General features: G+C 39.0%; 1 protein-coding gene across 1 annotated transcript in view; it reads right to left on the reverse strand.

Moving 5' to 3' along the window:
* Positions 1-1,590: 1,590 nt before the first annotated feature.
* pcxa (pyruvate carboxylase a) overlaps positions 1,591-26,093 on the reverse strand; it is a 109,469-nt gene continuing 84,966 nt past the window's right edge. Inside the window, exons 11-21 of the mRNA XM_057359844.1 lie at positions 23,205-23,349; positions 21,955-22,044; positions 20,944-21,165; positions 20,156-20,312; positions 19,246-19,486; positions 18,819-19,068; positions 9,993-10,237; positions 7,746-7,925; positions 5,958-6,206; positions 5,643-5,783; positions 1,591-3,982 (exon numbers count right to left, since the gene is read on the reverse strand). Coding sequence (XP_057215827.1) covers positions 3,731-3,982; positions 5,643-5,783; positions 5,958-6,206; positions 7,746-7,925; positions 9,993-10,237; positions 18,819-19,068; positions 19,246-19,486; positions 20,156-20,312; positions 20,944-21,165; positions 21,955-22,044; positions 23,205-23,349 — 2,172 coding nt within the window. The 3' untranslated portion in view covers positions 1,591-3,730. The remainder of the gene's footprint in view (positions 3,983-5,642; positions 5,784-5,957; positions 6,207-7,745; positions 7,926-9,992; positions 10,238-18,818; positions 19,069-19,245; positions 19,487-20,155; positions 20,313-20,943; positions 21,166-21,954; positions 22,045-23,204; positions 23,350-26,093) is intronic.

A 26,093-nucleotide genomic window follows, 5' to 3' on the forward strand; every position in this document is an offset into this window, starting at 1 on the left:
TCGTTCTAATATTAGCAGATTTAATTTCACATTTCTGAATCATTCTCCCAATGAAACACCCCCACCGCCACCATGTTTATGAGATTAGCATCAAATGCGACACTGACCAACACAAAAATTCCTGCAGAGCTTCACCCACAGACTGTCAGCTGCAGCTATCAATCCATCAGCAATGCGAATAAACTCGCCCCACACTTCCTGCCAGAGCAGAATGAGCATATGGATGCACAGGGGAGCTTCATCCGTCACTCCTACAATATACCACAATCATATACTCAGTTTTGCCACAAGCACACACCAATATGGACCCATCATTCACTGGTATTGTTGGCAGACTGACTATCACTAATCATGAGACTGCAATAAGCTAATGCGTTTAATTATGGCATGATGAATATTATAAATATTATAAGTGTTCCTATAGCTCAAGTGGTACAATATTGTGTTATCCACGCAAAAGGTTGTGGGTTGAATGTACGCAGACAATGATCCAGACAGGAAAATGAAAACAATTGATCCTGCATGAATTGAATTTGTTCATAAGTAAGTTTTTTCATAAGTAGAACTAGACAAAATTATTGACCTTGTTGTGTCTACAATGTAAGAAACTACGTTAAGGTCTTGGTTATTTGTATAAAAGGGCAATGCCAGAATCGTTACATTTTCAGTCAAAACTTGACATACGTATAATTCTCAGAGAATGTATGTATTATCAGTATACGTAATCATCTGTTTATATTTTACTAAACCACTAATGATCGAGTCCAGACATCAACAAAAATATCCGTCTATGCACAGGTTTACTATATAAAAGAGAACAAAATGAATGCGTTTTGGATGTGACAAAAAAAGGACGCACGTTTTTGAGAGACAACATACTTTGTAGCATTTCTGTGAATTAAAATGCACAAACCAGAAGCAACAAAACACAACAAATGGAGGGGAGATGACTCTCTATGGAACTTTTTTTTCCTAGTTATTTTAATTTGTACAAAAAATACGGACCGTTATGGATGTAACAATTCACTTACCTGAAAAACTATGCTTTAAAACTTCACAAGGGTTTTTAAACCACCAAATATGGACATCTGACCTATCATTACTTTGGTAAAAATTAGATTTTTTTTCATCTTAAGGTTGACATTTGCATGGAATAGCCCAAAAGCCTTGAAAATAATCATTGTTGTGTTTCTAAGTACCACATAATCACTTGCTTAATTCTTTCACATATTACAGTATATAAAGCCTTTATCTTTCAGCTTTAAATGTACATTATTTGCAGGCAGACAATCAATAAGCTCGTGCTTACTCAAAGCATGTGATGTCATCGGCATGTGAAAGCATGATCACGGTTATTGATCAGCTCCATCTGAATCTGATGGAGGCCACTCTGCTCTCGGAGCAAATGTTGACTCCTGTTTTTGATGTTGGCTATTTTTAATACTTTTAGTATTCTCATCTACACTGACTCTAACGCTCTTATCGATGTATTAAGAGAATACGATTAAACAATCTCAACGAGATTAATTATTGATTATCCATAAGGCCTCTAATGCAAAACATCACAAATAAAATAGACAAGAGACAGTCCAATATTTTCTTTTTATTCATTTAGATGTATATTTTTCTATCATACAAGAACATGAGAGTATGGTGAATTAGTACTTGCATATGTTATAATTCTCGTTATCAAAACAGATGGAAAAAGATGAATTCACAGAAATAAAAACATTCAATAGTCTGATAACAAACGCTATAATAAAGGCATCACATCCAAAATGCCAAACAGATTAGTTCCAGTTCCCATAAGAACATTCAAGTTGAAAGATAGTTATATAATCTATCAACACAGAAACATTTACCCTGTAAGTTTCAGTTATCATTGTGCCAAATGAAAAAAAGAAATAAGCCTACAGTACGCATCAGCAATGTACAGTGCTATAATAAGACTGGATGACCCATTTAACAACTTTGATAAATACTGCATTGTTGTATTGCCTGTATTAACAAAGCCAGGCTTCATCCACTTTTCAGCTCAAAACCTCTTATGGACCAGCAGAGAGGGTTACCAGGACAAACCAACAGGTTTTTTTACGCTTTCATGGCTGATAACATCGAGGGCTTCTCCAGAGCTTTTCCAACACCCCCGCTTGTGCCCCAAACACATACTAGAACCAAATAAAGTCAACAAGACAACAGAACGCTTCCCCCTCCGTTTGTTTCGTGATACAAGTCCTCAGTGTTCTGCTTGCTACTCGAGTAAACAGAGATGTATTTGCTGTCAGGTTGTACAGATATTATCGAATGAGTTCATATCAAACACGGTGAAAATCACACAAATAACTGATGATGATGAGAATGGTTTACTACATCCAGTCACAGATGTTTGCAGCTCTAATATCCATAATCGTGAGAGATCTACCTCTCTCTCTCCCTTTCAAAACACCATTATCCAGTTTAAAGGGGCGAGCGTCGCATTTGTGAGTGTGTATTCACGTCCGCATAAAAACATACCGCTGTGCAGTTACATGCTATTGGTCCTCGGTGAAGAAGTGGTCAACTTAAGGTCGAGATTGTTACGGCTATTTTAGGTGCCACCCAGTGGAGCTCTTCTGTGGCGACAGCCAAGCATCTCACGCCGAGTGCTTTCAATTACTTGCGCCATTAAATCAACCTCTCATTATCGGTTACAAATGATATCAATTGTGTTCGACAGGGGAAATTAGACAAAGCCGGAGAATACGGCTGTTTGTGCCACTACGGCGGCCATGAGGCATCTGTTGCTTAGGGGAATGTAACGGGACGGTGAAATAAATTCACATTAAGGGAGGGATTGAAACTGAAGTGCGAGATGAGTCCTGGGAAAATGACGGCCGCGTTTCAACCGAGTGTGCCCTGCAGTCACCGTCGAGTCTATAAGTGCTCTTGAATATAAAGCTATCGTTCGTCCTCGGCGGATCTCACGGTTCTCCACTGTTGCATAAAACACACTCAAGTCTAAGACGTCTGATCTATTTCTGAAAAGAGAGAGCAAGGCCATTGGTGAAAGAAATTGTGCCGTTTGTCATAAGCAAACATTTTGGTCGATAATCCAATGAAGCTATTCTGTGTTTTACGAATATTTGTTTGCAACTGTGCAGTAAAACCATTTGTGCTTTAGTCAGGGGTTGGGACTTTATTTTGGATGATCTGAGATTTTTTTAGGTCTCTGAAAACATTTTGTAGTGCATTATGTAAACGATTGCGAAATGACAAAACCTATTGTGCAAGATATACACAAACATGACAGTCTATATCTACTTAAGACTAATTCTGTCATTGCTTTATTGCTTCATTTTAAGTGTAAATCTTTTAGTTATCACTACTTTCAATAATACTAATTAAAGAAGGACAAACACTAACAGCTGTCAATCGAAAACACTAGTTCACATCCTCCTCACGTACAATCAAAGTGACAGAGGAGTGCGAATGACAAGTGCACGTGACACTAGATTCTAGCTCAAAAGTACATTTTTTGAATCACAATATGTTGCGTTTGTGACAGATTCTTTTTAGAATAACCTCACCCTTCCACCTTTTGTAATGCCTGATGTGTTCAAGGAAATAAGTCTGCCACCATATGTACAAAACGGTGTCGATTTGTGTGTGTGTGTGTGTGTGTGTGTGTGTTTAGCCCAGGCAGGGAGAGGCAGTGGTGATGTGTAACGTTCCCTGCCACCGGCCTTGAAATCTATTCAGTGATCTCCAGAATCAGATCATCTCCTTCCAGGGTGCTATCGGCGGTCACGTACACCTTGACCACGGTGCCAGACAGCGGCGAGTTAACCACCATCTCCATTTTCATGGCGCTGAGGACGCAGAGTGGCTGGCCTTTCTCCACCTGCTGGCCTTGCTTCACTTTGACCTCCACCACCTTACCAGGCATGGGAGCTCCGATCTGTCCACGAACGTCTTTCAGGGCTTTGGGATGGAAATGCATCTCCTGGAGATACAAGGTGTGTGGAATAGTTTAGAACGGTTGCACAGAGCAAAACCTGAAGTCAGCTTTAGATTTCTGCTAATGTTTTTTATATGGCTGGCAGAGGTTGAATATGACTGGAAATGTTAGATTTTAAGCAAGGTTTGTTGAAGTGATGATGTTATTTAACGCTGATGTTGATTTCCCATTAAACCACAGCGATGACAGTTTTTATTAATATACAGTTTATATAAAATGTTTATAGTAACGGTAGGACCGACTTTTCTATTAAATCAAATTAATTACATGACACTCTGGTTAATTACATTCATCACAAATAAATATAAACATTTCATCAAGCATCTGTTTTTACTGAGAAAACCACCCAAATTAAGACTATTCCAAGACATAAAAGACTAAAAAGTGCCAATATATTGATTTTGACATATATAGAGATTCATATTTATACAGCCGTGTAAAAAATAAAGAGACCATTTCAAATACAATTTTCAGTTTTTCTGAATTCACTATTTATAGGAATGTGTTTAAGTAAAATGATCGTCTTTGTTTCATTCTGTAAACCACTTACAATATTTCTCCCGAATTTCAAAGAAAAATATTGTTTCTATTTGCAGAAAATTAAAACTGGAGAAACAGGTCAAAATAACAGAAAAGATCCACTGTATTTTTTCAGACCTCAAATACTTCATTTTTATCACAGTTTTCATGTGTCTTGTCATGCTGTCAGTCTTTCACACTGCTGTCGGATGACTTTATGTCACTCCTGAGGTTTGATTTTGTTGAAATTCAACAGATACTCGACTGGAATGGCCACAATACATCTAGAAATGCTCATTAAATGAAACTTAGAATGGTCTCTTAATTTTTTCTGCGGCTGTATAATATACATGTATATACAGTATGTAATATATATATACAATTCCTCAGTGGGAGCACAAAACTGTGGATTCGATTCCCAGGAAACACATATACAGTACTAATAAAATGTATATCTTAAATGTAAATGTACTGTAAGTCATCACTGGTCTTCAGTCCACAGAAATGCTTTTTATGCATTATACGAGGTGTCAGATATCTGTAGCTAGTACAGGTACTTCGGGACCGTTCAACACGTGTGTTTTTACATTTAAAGACAGCTAGACAGAATACAGAGGTCTCAAGACGCATTGTTAAAACTTTTGACTTTTATAAATGTGACATGGCATCTTAATAGGCAACGGTGTAGCGTTATGTTTATATATACCAACGATCAAAAAATAATGCGTCCTGTGTCTGCAGCTCCTTATTCATTCTGTGCTGTCTGCTGTAATTAAGCGTGGTCTGATAAATGCGTCGGGCCGAGTCTGGTCTGACTGCGGACTCGCAATGATTGAACGCATTCATTTTTTATCCCTTTTTTAAATCATTAACTAAACTAAATAAATTAAGTTGACCGCACTAATTAACAGCAATCAAACTGCAGCCAAGCTTCATTAACAGAACAAATGGCGTTCCGACTGTAATGAGGGACGGGGGAATACGGCTCGTTCTATCGCGACTCTCTCAATTCTTGGGGGACATGTGGTCATCCTATTTGTGTGAACATGCATGCAGACAAGATTCCCAGCTTTTGATAAAAACAAAACCACACACACGCACTCGCTTAGAAAATGAAAAAACGCACCTTCATGGCCACAGTGTCCTTGACCAGTACGGATCTGAGCTGACCGTTGAGCTCGAAGAAAACCTCTCTCTGACCGGCTTTATTAAGATCTCCCAGTGCCAGAGCCTTGATGTGTAGCGTCTTGCCCCGTTCCAGCTCCACCTGAGACACAGTAGAGCGGAAAAAAAAAACAGAATTGACGGTTAGAATGTATGAACATTTACAATAATGGATGACTGGCAGATGTGTGGCGTAGTTACAGCAGAATAAAATGTTGATGCTAGTTCTGTTTAATAAATAAAAGCGTGTTATTTATTGAAAAAGCTCCATTCCCACCTCAAACTCTTCAGCAATCTTGGGTCCGTCTAGGAAAAGTCTGGTATCGAGACAGTCTACAGGGCCGAATGTTTTAGTGAATTCTTTGAACTCCTGAAACACTTTGGGGTACATGGCTGCTGACATCACATCTTCTGGGGTGATTTCGTCCGCATAGGCTTCTCGCAGTTGCTTCTCCAAAGCTTGGAAATCCATAGAGGGAAGAGAGGCTCCGGGACGTCCCTCTACTCTGGGCAGAGACTTCAAAACCTGGCACAAACAAGAGGTACCCAAATATATTTAAACATACTGTATCTCCAAAAATATATCGGTGTCACATTATAGTTTCAAGCTGCAGTGCACATAAGCGGATGATGTAGGGAATATGCAATCCCCTAAAGCCCCAAACCTAATTTGAGAATATTTATAACTAATCATTACCAGCAGTAAGATTATTCTCTTCCTACAGCTTCATTTAAAGGCTGAAGAAATAGTCAAATTGATAGATTCAAGAATCAAATATGAGTAGCAAAGAATTATCTTTGTCACGGTATTGAAATACCGTATTTGTTGCTGGTCTGTTTTTAGGTTTAAAGGTAAAACAAGGAAAACACTCAACTGCTTCAATATACGTGAGATTTAAATAAAGACTGAAATTTCCAAGGTGAAGAAAATACTGGAATAATGATGCACAATATTAATGCTACAAGAAAACATGAAGAATGAGGCCAGTGCCACCATTGTTTGAATATGTTTGTTATGCAAAGCAGATGGCCTGTAATTCTGAGACATTCTAAATGAGCTGCGTTCTTGCATGCACAGGAAAACACAGGCATTGTTCCTCTGTGATGCGACACACATTTGTCAAGGAAACAACTGATCTTGCACAGGAATGGCTGCTGGGTAATTGGGACGTTGAAGACAATGGGATTTTCCCCCGCATGCATCTATGACAAACAACGTTAGTAAGAGACTGCGGGCGGACAGTGGGAAACCCTCTTAAAGAAAAAAAACTTCACTGAGACTGAGATCAACCAACAGAATCTCTTTAATGAGAGTGTTGGTCAATGATTATAATTTTGCTCACAACAGGGTTTTTTTTAATGTTTTAAAGTTTCATTCTCTCTCTTTTTCATTTCATCCCAATCTGACCATAATCAACCTTAAACTCTAAAAATCACTCGTTTTATCCCTAAACCTCAACCCTATTAGGGGTGTCAAAATATACCGGTATTGACAATAACCGTAACATTAAAACCCATGACTAGCTAAATCGTGTTAAAGGGGCAGTTCACCCAAAAATGAAAATTCTGTCATCATTTATGCACCCTCGAGTTGTTCCAAATCTGTATAAATGTCTTTGTTCTGATGAACACAGAGAAAGATATTTGGAAGAATGCTTGTAACCAAACAGTTCTTGGCAACCATTGACTACCATAGTAGGAAAAATAGCAATGGTAGTCAAAAGTGCCCCTGAACTGTTTGCTTTCCTACATTCTTCAAAATATCTTCTTTTACAAAGGAAATTTTCCTAATATGGTAGTCAATGGTGGCCAAGTACTGTTTAGTTACAAAGACATTTATACAGATTTGGAACAACTCGAGGGTTGGTAAATGATGACTGAATTTTCATTTTTGGGTGAACTGTCCCTTTAAGCGTCAACTCTAAGTCCTCCTCAGTAAACTGCTAATTTGCTGTAAAAATATTCAAATGATCATTTATACGGAAATGAATAATTAGTATTGTTAGATAAGTTTCATCTCTTCACTTTGCAATACAAATGCTCTATGCAGAGTGGGAGGTCGTACCTTTGACCTGAAGGGTTCAGGGAAGCCTCCGTGGGGGATGCCGATGTGCCCTTGCAGGAACTCCACCACGGAGAGAGGGAAAGACAGCTCATCCGCTTTCTCCTCCACCTCCGCCCGACTCAGAGAGTTCTGCACCATGAACTGCGCCAGATCGCCCACAATCTTAGAGGAGGGTGTTACCTGAAGGGAAGCCATGAGATAAGGGAGAATGAAAAGACACACTTGCTTAGACCTTCATCAATACATCTTAGCTCTCGGCCAGGCTTATCTGCCCTCAGGCTGCCCGGCCAATCCCAACTTAAAACGAGAGAAAAGATGGAACGCGGTGACGAAGAGCAACACGGCTTAGAGAGCAGATAACATTCACGATCACCCTCATCATCAGGACAAAAGAAAGGCGAATCTTGGAAAAGAAGAACACAGAGGATCTAATGAAATCCAGCGGTAACGTTTCGCTTGTTAAGTAGAGCGCCGCTCGGGCCCCAATATTGACAATATTAACATGGAGGGGACTCCGAGGAGGAACGAGAAGAGAAAAGCAGCTATCTCCCATCATTTAATTAAGCCCAGGGAAATGAAAAGCAGCAAGGCGAGACCAAACGCTAACAGACGCCTTTGATAGGAGAAGATCAGACTTGCCTCTCTGAAACACAACAGATAAGCTTTGCTTAAAGCTCTCCCGAGTTGATCTGTCTCGGGGCCGTGCGAGACGGGGACAGGATTATTTCTCGTCCTCCTCCTCCCGCGTTCTTTTTTGCCAGGTTATTTTTATTCAATTTCATCTGGAGATTGAGACGGTTGTAATGGAATGAGAGGAACGAGGAGGAGAGAGGAGAAACGAGAGGGAGAGCAATTAAATCCGTGATTCAGAGTGCAGCTCTCGGGTCCGCGGTGCTCATGATCTTGTGAGCGTGAGAGGATTTTGAGAATAAGGGTGAGTCCCTTCTGAGCGCAGTGGGTGATAATTAAGCTCTATTTAACCGAGGAGAACGCTGCATACCAACCATTCAAACTGTGCCGTCTATGACGGTCACGTGACACAATTTTGGCATATGAACCATCTAAAACGTTTATATTGGTGAAAGCCAGCACTTCTGCATGAATTTAAACATGTAAAATGTTATGTCATTCCAAACCTGCATGACGTTCTTCTGCAGAACGGAAAAAATTATATTTTGAAGCATGTTGGTAACCGAACAATATTGGGTCCCGTTGACTTTCACTGTATGCACAAAACCATACAGTGGGAATGCCACAAATTACATCTAGACTGTTTAATTCATGAAACACATTTCTCTCATTATACCAACCTAAATATGTATAAATAAAATGTATAAATATAACCATAAATATAGCTGGGAAATGATTTGAAATACTAACGTGTCAGTGGATTTTATGATGTTGATTACATCTTATAATAAAATTCTCAGATGACTTACAAAATTTTAAAAGCCATAAAGCTGTCTCTTAAGAAATGCTTTTTATTATTTGAAGAGTTGGAAGGTTTTCAAGCTAATTCATGCCAGAACCCTGTTTCAACTGAATTACTTATTTCCTATAATGAATCTATTCCACTACAAAATCAAAAAGCACTCCCTACCCCCAATTTGTAATTCAAGAGCCAAACAGTTCAAGTTTTATTTGATTAGTGTTACCAGTTTATATGTAGTTAATAAAACACCTAAATTTCGTGTGATCCAGAACTATATAAATAATATATATAGTTATTTCCTATTAACACCAGAGCGATACAATCTGTTCGGCAGAAAGACGTAACTTGTGCACCATTTGTACACAACAACTATAATCAGATATGAATATTTTGTATTATCGAAGTTCGTTTCTGTCCTAGAATCTGATTGGACGAGAGGTGTTTCAAGAGAAACACCAGAACAGTGCTGGGAAACTTAACTGTTTTGTATCACACCGCCACAGTAACTGCTGAATCGATACTCTGGCAAAGTTTGAATTAACAGACGTGTCATTAGACACAGTCACTGTATGTTACGAATGTGGATAATATCAGATTCATATCAGCAAGACAGGAAACAAACACTGTTTCATATTTAAAGGAGTGACTCAGAAGGCACGAGCATTTGACAACATCACGACTCAATCCTCAAGCGTGTGAGACAGAGTAAGCGAGGAAAAAGCGTAGATCTAATGGACTAAAAGGTTCGGTATCTCTGGCTTTACATCAAGGCTTGACTGAATACAACAAAGCACATCATTTCTAAACACACTCACTTTGATGAGGTCCCCGAGCAGCTTGTTGGCTTCTGCATACGCTTTCTTCACCTCCTTAAACTTGTTCCCCAGCCCCATGCTGTGTGCTTGGAAATGAAGGTTGGTGTACTGGCCACCAGGGATCTCATTCTCATAGACATCAGCATTCCCCGACTTCATGGTCGCTGTGCAGTCAAATGGAGCATAAAGGCCCCGGGTCACCTCCCAATACTCGCTGTAGTCAAAGACCTTCTCAAGAGAGATGCCTGAGAAACAGAAACAGAGAAAGAGATTTCATTTTAAGTTCAACTTTATTAATACAATTAATTTACATTAACACAAAGAAATAATTCACACTTTTTAAAAAACAATCCAAGTAAACTTTTTTGGCACTATACTTGCTGCCCCCTGCCCAAACAGTCCTTTTTGCAGTGCCAGATAAAATAAAAAAATATAAAAACCAACACATTTTCTTAACTGAATACTTACATCCAAAATAATCAATTGAATGAAAATGGAAATTCTTCACCCAAGGGCAAAAAAACAATTATTCAATAAACCAAAAAGATCACCCGAATGTGAGCACAGGGTAAGGAGACTGAAAATCGACTGAAAGCGACTCAGAGGAGAGAGAGGGAGTCATTTAGACAGACAGACAGACAGACAGACAGATAAGAAGTTAAATAGGATATAAATGTAGGCAGACAGACAGGAAGTTAAATGGATAGACAAAGACAAACTGACATATTGAGAGGTCAAAGGTCAGTAAAAAAAGGTATAGAAAGACCGATATAGGCCGACCGACAGAAAGACAGACAGAGAAACAGACAAACAGATCAACACAGAGAACGAGGGAAGGGGAGTCAGACAGACAGACAGACAGACACATAGACCAATACATAGACAGACCAACAGACAGGTAGTAAAAAAGGCAGATAGACAGATACATAGGCAGATAGATACATGACAGACAGACAGATAAATGACTGACTGAATGACAGAGAAACAGACAAACAGAGAGACAGACAGGGAGTATAAAAGACAGACAGATAGATATATACATACAGACATGCTCAAATTTGTTGGTACCCCTCCACAAAAAACGAAGAATGCACAATTTTCTCTGAAATAACTTAAGTAATTAGCATCACCCATTGTTTATTCCATATTTAATAGAAATCAGACTTTGCTTTTGATTTTTTATACAACATAATATTGTAAATAATAAAACAAATGAAAATTTGAAAATGATGGGACCCCTAACCTAATATTTTGTTGCACAACCTTTAGAGGCATTCACTGCAAGCAAACGTGAGACTTGAGACTTCTGCGCCTGTTAACAGGTAGTTTGGCCCACTCTTCCTGAGCAAACTGCTCCAGCGGTCTCAGGTTTGATGGGTGCCTTCTCCAGACTGCTAGTTTCAGCTCTTTCCATAGATGTTCCATAGGGTTCAGATCAGGACTCATGGAAGTCCACTTCAGAATAGTCCAATGGTTTGTTCTTATCCATTCTTGGATAATTTTAGCTGTGTGTTTTGGGTCATTATCCTGTTGGAGGACCCATGACCTGCGACTGAGACGGAGCTTTCTGACACTGGGCAGTACGTTTCGCTCCAGATTGCCTTGATAGTCTTGAGATTTCATTGTGCCCTGCACAGATTCAAGGCACCCTGTGCCAGATGCAGCAAAACAGCCCCAACACATAACCGAGCCTCCTCCATGTTTCACTGTAGGTATGGTGTTCACTTCTTTGAAAGCTTGAATTTTTCGTCTGTGAACATGGAGCTGATGTGACTTGCCAGAAAGCTCCAGTTTTGACTCATCTGTCCAAAGGACATTCTCCCAGAAGGATTGTGGCTTGTCAATATGATTTTTAGCAAATTCCAGTCTGGCTCTTTTATGTTTTTCTTCCTCCTGGGTCTTCTTCCATGGAGCCCACTTTTGCTCAAAAAGCGACGGATGGTGCGATCAGAAACTGACGTACCTTCACCTTGGAGTTCAGCTTGTATCTCTTTGGCAGTTATCCTTGGTTCTTTTTCTACCATTTGCACTATCCTTCTGTTCAATCTGGGGTGGATTTTCCTCTTGCGGCCGTGCCCAGGGAGGTTGGCTACAATTCCATGGACCTTAAACTTCTTAATAATATTTGCAACTGCGGTCACAGGAACATTGAGCTGCTTGGACATGGTCTTGTAGCCTTTACCGTTACCATGCTTGTAAAGTTCCGAGACGCAAGTACAGCGTGATGACGTCACGAACATACTAATTACCACGTAAAGCCACCTTGCACCATAGTGACGGGTAATAATAGATTATGACGGATTTTTTACTATCCTGTCAGTCAAAATAACGGACAATAAAAAAGTCTAGTGCAACCTCTGGTGTGTACGTGTGAAAATGCATGAGCTGCAGTCAGACAGAGAGGTGAGGAGCCTATAGGCCCGTCAGTTAAACAGAGTGGATGTAGCGCGGATGATGAGAGAAGATGAAAAGAATGATTGACAACTTTTTTGTGAATAATGTTAAGTTAAGGCCTGATCCGTCCGAAAATCATAACCAGTGCTCTGACACGGAGCCATCAACCTCCCAGGTTATGTCAAGCCCTGGTCCATTTATCTTGAGATGTTTTAAGTTTCAGTTCAGTGAAGCACTTTAAGCACCAACACTTTTTCAGTCAGTTACCTTTCTTGTAGAATTGTGCTTCAAATAAAGAACTTTATGTTGACCAGATTGTTAGCTAATCATTTACAAGTCAATTTTGTCTATATGGACAGCGATTAAAAAAAAAGTGAACTGGTAAAACTGCGGTGTAAAATGCGATGCGGTCGAAAATTTGGGTGCACCTAACTTTTGTGCTGGTGCACCTAAGAAAAAAGTTAGGCGCACCAGTGCAACCAGTGCAAAAAGTTAGTCTAGAGACCTGCTAAGGGGTACCAACAAATCTGTCCAGGCCAATTTAGAATATCTTTGTAGAATAAGCAATAATTCATCTCTTTCCAAAGATTTTTTGCTTTATTCTATGACATACCAAAGGCATGCAAGTATACATGATACAATAGCTTTTAATTTCATCACTCTTCAGGAGGAATGAAGCATTATTTCAATGAGTTGTAAGGGTACCAACAAATTTGAGCATGTCTGTAGATAGACAAATACATAGACAGACAGACAGACAAATACATGACAGATAGATAGATGGATAGATGGATAGATGGATAGATGGATAGATGGATAGATAGATAGATAGATAGATAGATAGATAGATAGATAGATAGATAGATAGATAGATAGATAGATAGATAGATAGATAGATAAACAGGAAGGGAGGGAGTGAGAGAGTCTACCAAGAAAAGTAAAAAAGCAATTCAACTATGACTACACGACATGAATATTTAATGGAAAATAATGATACATTGAGTGTCTTTAGCACTGACTAAGACTGTGCTGGCTAATCAGTCATTCTTCCAAAGCTTTTAATCAGTCCCCAAAAGCTCAGCACACAGGGACCTGTATGAGCTGGTGCGGAGCATAGATTGCTTCCTGCCACTCACGGCTTCATCATTTACCAGCAGCAGTCTTTCAATTAATCAATCAATGAGGCGCGCCACTCGCTACAGAGTTTACATGCTCATTTGACTCCCTCATCCCCACTAATTGCCCATCGCTGTGATAACAATAGCTTTTCTTTGCAAAAGATAACATGCACATAAACACACTTGAAGATGTGTGCTCACACGACCATTATACCAAAGACCAGCCGCAGGAATCACAACAACGCCCTCGTAAAACTCACTCACGAGCATTTTTCTTCTCCTGTTCACTTCCACCCTAACTACAGGCTATTAGGCACTATTGATGTTATGGCGTAAAAGCAGCGCGTCCGGCTCCCCCTCGTGCAGACCGATCTATCAGCACACGTCACTCAGCCCCTGCATTGATCTCCGGCCACATGACCTTTATGAAGATGAACTGGCTCGAGGAGAGAAAGAGTGAGAGACTATGGGAGGCAGAGGAACCCGAGCGGGAGAACGAGAGGTTGATGGAGTTAAGGAAAGAGGTGGCTCAGAAAATGACAAAGAGAGAAAGTTGAAGGAAAACCAGGAAGGTGACAGACTAATCTGTCTGTCTATCTATGCATTCATCTTTTTTATCTATTCCATTTATCTATCCTTATCTCCATCTATCCCTCCTTCCATCCCTCCATTCATTCCCCCTGCTATCTATCTCTCCATTGATCCATCTCTCCTTCTATCTATCTCCCCATCTCTCTGCCTTTCCATCTAGCCCTCCTTTCATCCCTCCATTCATTCCCCCAGCTATCTATCCATCTCTCCGTCTATCTATCTCCCCATCTATCCCTCCATTCATTCCCCCAGCTATCTATCCATCTCCCCATCTATCCCTCCTTCCATCCTCCATTCATTCCCCCAGCTATCTATCCATCTCTCCGTCTATCTATCTCCCCATCTATCCCTCCTTCCATCCATCCATCTCTCAGTCTATCTCTCCATCCATCCATCTCTATGTCTATCTATCCGTCTAGCTATCTATCCATCTCTCTGTCTATCTCTCCATCTATCCCTCTTCTCCTTCTATCTTTCTATCTATCCCTCTCTCTGTCTATCTATCTCCCCATCTCTCGTCTATCCATCTCCCCTTCTCTCAAGTCTATCTATCTCTCCATCTCTCAATCTCCCCATCTATCTCTCTTTCTGCCCTTATATCCCTCCCATTCATCCGTCCATCCATCCATCCATAATGGATCAAATAAAATATCGGTCTAAAAGAGAAAACAGGCACGCTGTTACTACATGTTTTACTAAAATAATTGTATTATTATTATTGTTATTTTATTTTATTTATACACATTTATTTATTTGTTTATTTATGGCAGCTGTACATGAGAATACATATCAGCTTTGCAGTGTAAATGCGAATGTATACAGTAACTGAAGAGACGCTTTCAAAAAATATCCATACAATACTTTCAATGAAGTCTGTACATTTGTAAGCAAAATGTGTCAAGTGTAAAAACAGAATCAATACAGTGCTGTTACAGTATGTAGAGTAAGCACCGTAACAAGTATCGAGCATGTGTCATATGTCCGTTCCTCCTCCCATCAACACACACACGGCACCTTGTTTACGAAAAACTACAAACAGGTGATTAATACTGAATGCTGCATATGGCTGCAATACGAGACTACAATAACATTTCCACAGGAATACTGACAGCCTCCAAACAATTCAATTACCTAGCCAACATCTCCTTGTGAGGAAACCCCTGAAACGCTGGCCTACAGGGGTATGGTAATCTTGAGGGGATGTATAAAGTGAATAAACAAAGCGCGAGCACGTCCTCTTCATGTGAACGCTGCAATGTGATTCACGCTGCCAAAATCACACGCCCACGTCATGTAGAGCTCGCGGGGAGGGGGGTTTCATATATACTGTATATGAATTATGGACTTCCACAGAAACAACAAGAAGAGCTTCTAGTATGTGACAGCCTGAGCTCACGATTCTGTATTTCATTACTTTTTTTAGTTTGCTTGCTTAACTTGCAAGCCTGAGGTATAACATTTTAATTGCTAGATTACACAGGCTGTATGTTATTAATAATGGCATGTAAGAGAGGCAGAGGAAATCAGAGGTAATTGTAAAAAAAATTACTCACAGATGACTACTACTGTAGCTGCTGTACAAATCTTACAAAACTTTTAATTTCAAGTCATATGTTTAAATGTCTGAAATTAGTTTTGTAGACCATAATATAATTGTCCACACATAGAAGTTTCTTTCATTACAGAACTAAAATTTGATTTATGTTTTTTAAATTGCATGAGTAATTAAATAAAGAAAAAGCAGCCAATAAGAGTCAAGGAAAGGTTGGAAATTCTTTAATCCTGTTTAAGAAGCACCTCAGGTTAAAACCTCAAGATCATAACTGTAAAATCTAGACAAAAAGTAACTACACTGAAGATGCTCAAATATAATACATGATGTATACATGTATAAACATATGAATTACATCATATTGTATTTAATCATATTTTATATCACATTATATTATATGTATTATCGCATATATAAATTTTGACATGTTGGGGATTTTTTTATTTTATTTTATAATGTGGAAAATTTCAATAGGGGAATTAGTGACCATAAACTTTTAACCGGTAGTATATGTTTTAACAGTAATAGTATCATGAATATATTAAAAAGGACTATAGGCAGTTTCAAAGCAACAACATAAACAAACGAACTGTGCATGCACGCTTTTGTGGCCCGAATTTAAATTCCGGTACACATCCGCAAAGAATAGAGTCCCTGTAAGATTATTACACTGAAAATGATTATGTGCCTCAGTAGATTTTATGAAAAGAAATTATTAAATGATGCTTAAATGATACTTAATAGAATTATGTTCCTGTTTTTAACAATAATAATAATTGAGTTAAAATAACGCAAGTCTTTTCAAATTTTGTTTGTTAAGATTTTAATTATTTTGTTTGATTAATTTTAATTGGTTTCATTTTAAAGTGGTTTTTAAAGTGTTTTTCAGTAAAAAGAAAGACTTCGGGTATTATTTTTAAGTTTGGGTTTTTTAAGTGGTTGTTCAGAAGAGCAGTGTTTGTGCCTAGGCTGAGGGAGGCACAATATTAGTCATAAAGTGTGTCATTTCACTTATTGAGCAGTAACTGTGCTAATGCCAGTACAGAGATCACCAGTCTCTTCTCACTTGACCCTCTATGTTGTAAAATTTTTTATATTTCAATATGAAAGTAAGTGAACTCTGAAGTTTATTTATTAAGTTTGACGTAGACATGTTTTTGTTCAACATAATTTCTTTTTGTTTACTTTAAGTAATATTTCCTTAATATTTTAACAAATACTAAATGTATTTAATAAGTAGAATTTACTTTATTCTGGTTAGTAAATTGTACTTGAATTATAGCAGTACATTTTACTTAAAATCCTCGTAACAATTTGCACAAATATTTTTTTAAGTTATAAAAAGTATTATAAATAAGTTATATATAAGTTATTTTTTCAGTGTAGTTAGCAAACAAACACAAAGTACAATTATATGGCCAGTGATAAATATTTATGGCAATCATTATTTTGTATAAGTTAAACGTGTCATTACTGTAACTGATGAAATAGTAGGGCTGTCACGATTATGAAATTTGGCTGACGATTAATTGTCTAGTAAATCATTGCGATTATGGCGATTAATTGTCTGTTTTAGAGCTTTGACATTTAATTCTCATACATTTTTTGATTCAGCTTTGAAACGATCATATTGTTTTGAATATAAGACTATGTTTTTTTTCTTGGAAATACATCGGAAAATATTGGTTTATCATACATTTAAGGTGTAGGCTTTTACCTGTCAATAATACAACCACCAAATACTTGTAAATTAAGTAAATTGATCAGGAGTGAATTGAAGCCACCATTAAAATGCTATCAGTCATAGAAAAGATTCTAGTCTGTTTTTTTTTCTCACTTACAAGACTACAATAAAATTTTACTTCTATGTTAATGAAATTTTGATAGACTGGTTTTCACACTGAGATTATCTTAAATAATATAAAATTGTACTGCAGGTTATTTTTATGGTATATGCTTTAGTTTTTATTGTGTTGTGGTGGTATATTTTACAAGTATTACTATGCTTTAGTTACAATAAATACACTTAAATATGTAATATGCAGGCACTACAGCTCCCCTAGTGTCTTCTATAGAGATGTGCAATAATTGCGATGATCTGAAACCATCTCGATGAGGCCAAACAATCGCGATGAGACGATTATTTAATAATCTTGACAGCCCTATGAAATAGAGAATCTTACAACTGCCCGGGTCTCTCCCGCTGTAATGTGCGAGATCTTCATGCCATTGGTCACTACAGCAGTGGGTGACTCAGTGACCCATGGACAGATGGTCTCCACACAGTGACCACATGCTCGGACCACAGACACACACACACCACTGTGAGTGGCCTAACAGGGCACGAGACTCATCAGCCGAGGTTAAGCATGAGCAGACACAGTAATGTCACCATTAAGGAAAGGTCAAGAGGTCATCCACCAACATCCAAATGATGTGTCCGCTCTGACCCCCGTCTCTACTCTTTCATTACCCTGCCATCATTTTTCTCTCCCTTCTCCTCTTCACACACCAGACTGTCCATTACCTCTCCAGCTCTGCGCTGTTTGCTTTTATTCTCCTCTTGCTGACTCTCAGTGACCTCATTCAGTTCTGGATTATGCAGGAGGGGAGAAATATGACGAGAGCTAAAGAGGGCAAGCATTTGAATGAAATGAGGCGCAGCGGTTACTGGTTACTAGTTACTAGTGCGCAATATTAAATACCATGAAGAGCATTTGGGTGCTGGTGAGCGAACAGCTGAGGGGCTGGAAGCAATTGTTCTCGTCCGCAGACACGAAAATAGCTATCTGCGGCAGAAGAATTGTTCCAGGTCATGTGCTGAAGAGAACACAGTGTGCATTTACATGAATTATGGGCGGTATCATGCAACATAAAGCAAACTGCGAAAATGAGGAACTCTTTTATATGCATAGAAAACAGTGAAAGACTAAACAACCAATTCATCACTCTTCACACCGTGTCCAAAACCGACGACAAGCAATTTGTCCATCCTCGCTGAACGTGAAAGTGTCAGCCAATCGGACCGCAGGACAATCACAGCCAAACATATTTGATGTTGAAAACACACATTATAATTTTGGACCACTGAGATTCCATAATTGGCAGGGCTAGAAAGACTTATTTTTAACCCGCTCTGTTGGGAGACCCAGTTTGATTGACAGCTCTCACCGGTATTGAGATTGGTGCCCTTGGTACACGCCACAATGGCACCCATGCTGGGTTGGGATGTCATCCCGGCCATTGAATCCACCGCCACATCCACGATGTCAGCCCCGGCCTCCGCGCACGCCAGCATGGCTGCCACTCCGGCCCCCGCGGTGTCGTGAGTGTGCACGTGGATGGGCACATCAGGGAATCTGTCCCTCAGCGCACCGACCAGCAAACGGCTGGAGTCGGGCTTCAGCAGACCAGCCATATCCTGCAGAGCAGAGAGAGGAACAGAAAGCAAGAGAAATCAGAAATAAACAGACACGGAGATGCATCACGTTTGATGTGTGGGTGGAGGTTGAGCGAGAAGGGCAGAGATGAAAGAGCGAGCGCGAGCCGAGGTTAACGAAACAAAGAAATGCCTCCCAAACATACAAAATAACTTCACCTTGATACAAAGGATGTGCGTTCCAGCTTTGACCAGCTCCTCTGCCAGTTTCAGATAGTAGTCCAAGGAGTATTTCTGCCTCGTGGGGTCAGAAACGTCGCCCGTGTACGAGATGGCCGCCTCCACCACTGCTCCTGCAGCTCCTGCCGCTTCCATTCCCAAGAGCATGTTAGGAAGATAGTTCAGCGAGTCAAAGACACGGAAGATGTCCATGCCGTTTTCTTTGGCCACCTCACAGAATCTGACAAAAACAACAATGAGTTACAAAGTATGCAGCCTTTACTTTTATAAGCGGCATTCATTTGTGTTAGCTTTAGTCTTTTACCTTATTTTAGCCAAAGTATCAAAGCCCATTAACATGTCAGCGGTTTGCTTATCAGCCTACAATTGATTCACGAATCTTGACCTGTTATATGGTAATGGACGTTTTCAATAGAAATTGGTGGCAGCTGTTTCAAGGAAGATCTGCCTCAGCAAAGCCGTTAAATGAGCAAGAACGCTCCCCAGCTCCACATCCTGCTATGAATTAAAACCCAACTAAATGGCGACTGGGGACACTCAGGCAAAATACAATGAATCACACAAGATTGTGAACCTTGTTCAATACAGGTTCTGTTTTGTTTTAAATACTGGAAGCCAGTGATTTATAACATTTGCTTTCATTAAGGGTTCCTGAACGCTTGCATTCTTCTGTAACGACACTTTATTCTCGCGCTGCAGCGTGACACCGACAGTAAATCAGCAGAATGTAATTACAGACTGTATATTCACGTGGCAACATGCAGTTAAAGTGCTTCTTCAAAAGTACCAAAAGAATCATTGAAGGAGCTACGCTTCAATTCCCTGCGATTCGCATCTGTAAAAAGACACTTGACAAGTTCATTCCGGCTGCGAACGGCACGTTATTTACTTGTAGACGGCGTTGTCAGGGTAGTTGGTGTATCCAACGGCGTTGGCACCTCGCAGAAGCATCTGAAAAGGAACGTTTGGCATCAGGGCCCTCAACTCCTGAAGCCTCTTCCAAGGACACTCGCACAGGAAACGCATTGCCACGTCAAACGTAGCGCCTGGAACAAAGCAGAAAAACAACAAATCAGAAAACCCAGCATGAGGGGAAAAGACAAGGAAATTTAAAAGAAGCATGGTTTGATTTTTCTTTCACTGTGACATTTTTTAAATCCAATGCATTAGCGTCGCTTTATTAAAGGGATAGTTTACCCAAAAATGAAATTTCTGTCATCATTTACTTTCTTCTGCAGGACACAAAAGAGGATATTTTGAAGAATGTTGGTAACCGAACAATCCATTCACTTCTATTGTATGGACATAAAACCAATGCAAGTCAATGGGTACTGCTGTTGTTCGGTTACCAACATTCTTCAAATGATCTTCTTTTATGTTTTGCGAAAGAAAGAAACTCTTACAGAGTAAATGATGACAGAATTTTCATTTTCAGGCGAACTATCCCTTTAAAGCAGAATTATGAGTGAATATTTCTGCATCGTAAGGCTGGGGCCAAGCCTTGGACCCTGGTATTACTATGTATTTTCACTCGTAATGATAAAAAATTGTGAGTCTGTGATAGGCTGGGTTAGTTTATAGAATGCAAGAGAGAGATTTATGCCAAAGAGCATGGGAGGAAGGAAAGAGAGGCAAAACGTGACAAGCACAGAAAATAGTGCGCAACTGGTATCACACCTCCCCAGTTTTCCACGCTGAATAGGTTGCTGAAGCTGTGAGACACAAACGGCGCGATGCGCTTGAGGTCGTGAGTGCGTACGCGAGTGGCCAAGAGGGACTGGTGGGCGTCTCTAAACGTGGTGTCCATGAGCAGCAGACCCCGGTGGGCACGCACCGCCTTCGCGAAACCATCTGGACCCTCTCTCAGCAACACATCCCTGAAACCTACTGGTGGCTCACCTGCACAAACACACGCAGAGCCAATTAACAATACAGACGTTATCACAAATACCACACTGAGAAGGAACAAAAAAGACGAACCGCTATTTTTTATCAGCACTGGCGTTCACGTAAACATACACCACAGTAGACATCTTAAAGAAACAGTTCTACAAAAATGAAAATGAATTAATTCGTTGACTCTTATACGACTCTTTCTTCTGTGGAACACATAAGAATATATTTTGAGAAATGTCTCAGTGGTTTTGTGTCCATACAATAGAAGTTAAATGGGGGCCAATGTTGTTCGGTTACCAACATTCTTCAAAAGATCTTCTTTTGTGTTCTGCAGAAGAAAGAAAGTCATACGGGTTTGGAATGACAACAGGGTGAATAAACGATGAGAAAACAATTATTGTCGAGTGAACTATCCCTTTAACAGACACATTACCCAGAAAGGACTGAGTAGTTTTTCCAGACGCAAGCAATTGATTTTTCTGCTCTTGGCACACATACTTAGTATTAGATTGTTTAGTATTAGTAAACAATCAAATCCTCACAGTGAATCAGAAAAAGGGACATGATTGTTTAATAAACACACACTTTAATATTTTCCCCTTTCAACATTGCCAATATAATCAGGGGTTACGGTGTGAATGGCCTATTTAAGGAATAAAAATACTCCACCACATGCCGTCTGCAGTGCATCAATGAAATATCACTGCAAAGGCAGATCACACAGAGTCTGTAAGTGTGAGAAACTGACAGTGTGTGAAAATATGAGATAAGTTAAGTGTGTGTGTAGCTTACCAAGAGGCACTGGTGGGATGACCGGATCGATGGGGGAAGGCTTAGCCTTGACAGGTATCGGAGTAGTCGGGCCATTCACCATAACATGACCTGAAGGATTAGCACATGCAATCAACACGTAAGTTGTCAAGACTGCTTCACATTCACCTCTGCTTTTTTAATACAAAGCGGACGAGTTAAGTCTCTGCAGCCCAAATTACTTCTTGACTTAAATGTCCTCTTGACTTGAATGTCTTCATAAGGAATGTTGAAAGAAATGTGACATTACCCTGATGGTACCTGACAAATGTGTTTAATCAAAGGCAACAGTTACAGTATGCTGTCAAACACACTTCTGTGTTTCACAGTTTATATTGACAGGCCATTTGTGCTGGAGAGCTTAATCAAGTGTGTTGTTTCTAAATTAACTAAATAACTAACTATTGTGTTAAAATGATAACCATGATAACTAAGTATTGTTCATTAAATCTTCTAATTTTGGGACTGAGGAGGTTAAATGTGTCCTCTTAAATTTCAAGTTGTATTAAATACATCTGTCCTAAATTAAAAACATTAGACCAGAGGATTTCAAACTGTGGTCCAGGGACCCCCATGGGGCCTCCAGAATGTTGAAAGGGGTCCCCAAAGAAATTCAGGAAAAAAGATAAAGCAAAACTTGTGAAAGTCTACTGCTTTTTTGCTACATGCATGGTTTCTAGAATTGTTTTATTTGTATCTTTCTAATGAGTTCTTATAGTTCCTTTTTTCACACTGAGTAAAAGTTGCTACAGTACATATTTTATCAATGTCTTCAAGGTCATATATATATAATAACTGTAGCCAGCTATTTAACACTATGTTGCCTTTATAATATCACATTTACTATTTATCTTACAAATAAAAAAATAAAAAAATGTTTCTTTACACATAAAAAATTATAGATGGATATGTAGTTTAAAAAGGGGGTGCCTGACCTTATTTGGGGGTCTTAGACATCATAAAGTTTGAAGACCCCTGCATTAGACCATATTTGCGCTGTTAATTAAATTTGTATCTCTAACTCGCTGCACAAATTGTCTGTAGTAACATTTGGCTTGGATTTAAAGTTCTCTGTGTATTAACTGTATTGAATTTAAATATCTCATAATGGGAACACTTCATCTTTTCTCTAATTTGATGACTAACAAGTTTAATTTTGCTTTACTTTGATCCGCCTGAATCATTCGGTTTAGTGAATCATGCATTGAATCATTCACTCATTAAAACGTTACCCAGGTAATGGAGCAGTTTCTGGGCTCGGTTCTGGCCTGGTTTGAGATTGAAGAGATCTTGGTTCTCATCGATGAACTGAGTGTCCACTGTCCCGTTCAGGAATTGATGATTACCCAACACATTCTGGAGAAAGGGGATGTTTGTCTATGGAAGAAAAGAAAAAAAACAAACCAACTTTTACCATTTAGTTACTCTTCAGAGAAGAAGACCAACCAAAGAAGGTGCTCACACGCTCACACACACACACACACACACTGCTGATGTGTTAATGGTCCTACACTGCACAGATAAGGGCTTTCGGTATCAAGTCCCAAAATCAATACCATTATCTAAACACTCGATACTACTTTCCATCACAATCAAACCCGTCATGCGAGCGCTTGCACGAACCGGGTTCAAGGCACACACGGTTTTCACGGTTACAGCACAAAGAAACACCTCTATATCCTGAGTTATACAGTGCATTCGAAATCATCCACAGCAAATGTACATGTGATCCCGCACTAAACAAAGACATTTCAAGAATCCCGGAGCATGACTGCCAATGCTGGGCTATGACAGCAGAAGCAGGAGGGAAGATAACTAGTGAGTTGGGGCACATGGAGACAGCAGATGTGAGGGACTAACAGAATCAGCAACGTGCTAATTGAAGTGTATAGTTTTAGCGCTTCGCATTGCTTAACTGCCACCTACATACATACACATCACACGTCGACTCCCCGTGGAGGGTTGAACAGAGACCCTAAGAGCAGAATAAGAGAAAGAGAAGGGGCAAGACTGGGGATGCGGAAGAAAACAAACCAACAGAGAGACCAAGTCCATCTTCACACTGAAGAGCTGAGGTTTGGAAAGACTCAGCTATAGTGTGCCAGCAATCTGACCTAGATTCTTCTGACTGCAGTATTAAAACGCAGCATTTTTCTTCTTTCAAAAACAGATTTCTTCATTCTGTCTCCCAAACACAAAGTACATCAACAAATTAATGGTATTAAACAACAAATTAAAATATGATCATTATTTTATACATTTTTATAAATTCTTTGATAAAACTTTAATTTTATAATTGTAATTATTTTATAGTTAGTTTATCATTTAAATTTTTATTCTTAAATATTGTTTACAGTATATACTAGATGCACCGATACTTAATTTCTCCACTAGCCGATTATTCAGAGTGATATCTGCCAATACTGACCAATACAGGAATTATTTTATACATTTTTATAAATTCTTTGATAAAACTTTAATTTTATAATTGTAATTATTTTATAGTTAGTTTATCATTTAAATTTTTATTCTTAAATATTGTTTACAGTGTATACTAGATGCACCGATACTTAATTTCTCCACTATACTGATAGCCGATTATTCAAGAGTGATATCTGCCGATACTGACCAATACAGGAATTATTTTATACATTTTTATAAATTCTTTGATAAAACTTAAATTTTATAATTGTAATTATTTTATAGTTAGTTTGCCGATACAAAATTTCTCCGCTGATACCGACAGCCGATTACTCAAAGTAATATCTGTCAATACCGACTTCGAATATCAAATTAATATTTCTTAACTTTCTGAATGTTATTAACTCATATAATGACTATTAATATTGAACATCAAACTGGTGGTGTGTTTATTAACATTTTCTATATTCAGAGCACAAATTTGTTGCATTTTCCTGTCCTCTTTTGATTGACAGGATATACAGTATATCGGTCTTGATCATTGGCTGGTTTTAAACTTTCGGCCGATAGCCAATAGTGTGAAAATGTTCTTTTATCGACCAATACCGATTACTGGCCGATATATCGGAGCATCTCTAGTATATAGTACTTTAAAGTGTTTCGGATTCTTGTTTAGGATAGCTGCGTTTTTACAGCTTTTGCTCAGTCTGGGCATTCTTTCAACCAACTTCATCCACCTGGGATGATATTTAAACGGTACTGATGGTGGTCCCACGTATGCTGGGAATTTGTTGGCCGTTTAGCTATTAGTTTCGTTATTCAGGCCAACTCCTAAGTAATCATTCTAGACTCATTAGTAATCTAATTAAAAGCTCATTTAAAGCATTGAGACATAAGCTTTTACATTGCATTACTTGCACAACTGTATATCATATGCATCCAGATTTAGTGAAAAATCATATTGGCCACTGGTATTGACAGACAACAAGTTTATTGGCTTTTGGCTGTGTCAACAAGGGGCTTTCAATAACACGATTTCACAACCACATCCTGACCTCACGTTCAATAGCGGAAACCCGAAGAGAATGCTGAGCAAGGCATGTGAGCGTGCACATAAACGCATAACAATAAAGGGTTTTCTCTTTGCTTGTAGAGAACATTTTTTCTGACTGCTGTGTTTGGACAGTGTCATTCAGAAGTGCACCAACGGATGTTGCTGCAAAAGATTTTGTGCCCACAAGCTTTTTGCAATGGCTAGATCAAGTTAAGGGCTAATGTGAGAAAAAGGAAGGTTAAACACGCAATGTGGAAGATTTAGCAGGATCTATTGACAGAAATGCAATATAATATACATAACTATGTCTTCAGAGGTGTATAAAGAGCTTACATAATGAAGCGTTATATTTTTATTACCTTAGAATGAGTTATTTCTATCTACCAACACCGTGGGTCCCCTTACATGGAATTCGCCATGTTGTTTCTATAGTAGCCCTAAACGTACAAACTGCTCTACAGAATTAAATATCTCATTCGGCAAAGAAGCGAAAACCTGACGACATCTTAGTTCTGTGTCAGCCACCATAGTGCTTCAAGGAGTGAGCTGTTGGTTGCAATTGAGCAACTACTGAGCTACTGTCGTACTCTTAAAAATTTAGTTAAGTTAGTGGCACCTTTACTTTTAGTTAGTTACACCCTAACGC

This window comes from Triplophysa rosa, linkage group LG19 (assembly GCF_024868665.1).
Source record: "Triplophysa rosa linkage group LG19, Trosa_1v2, whole genome shotgun sequence".
Taxonomy (NCBI): Eukaryota; Metazoa; Chordata; class Actinopteri; order Cypriniformes; family Nemacheilidae; genus Triplophysa; species Triplophysa rosa.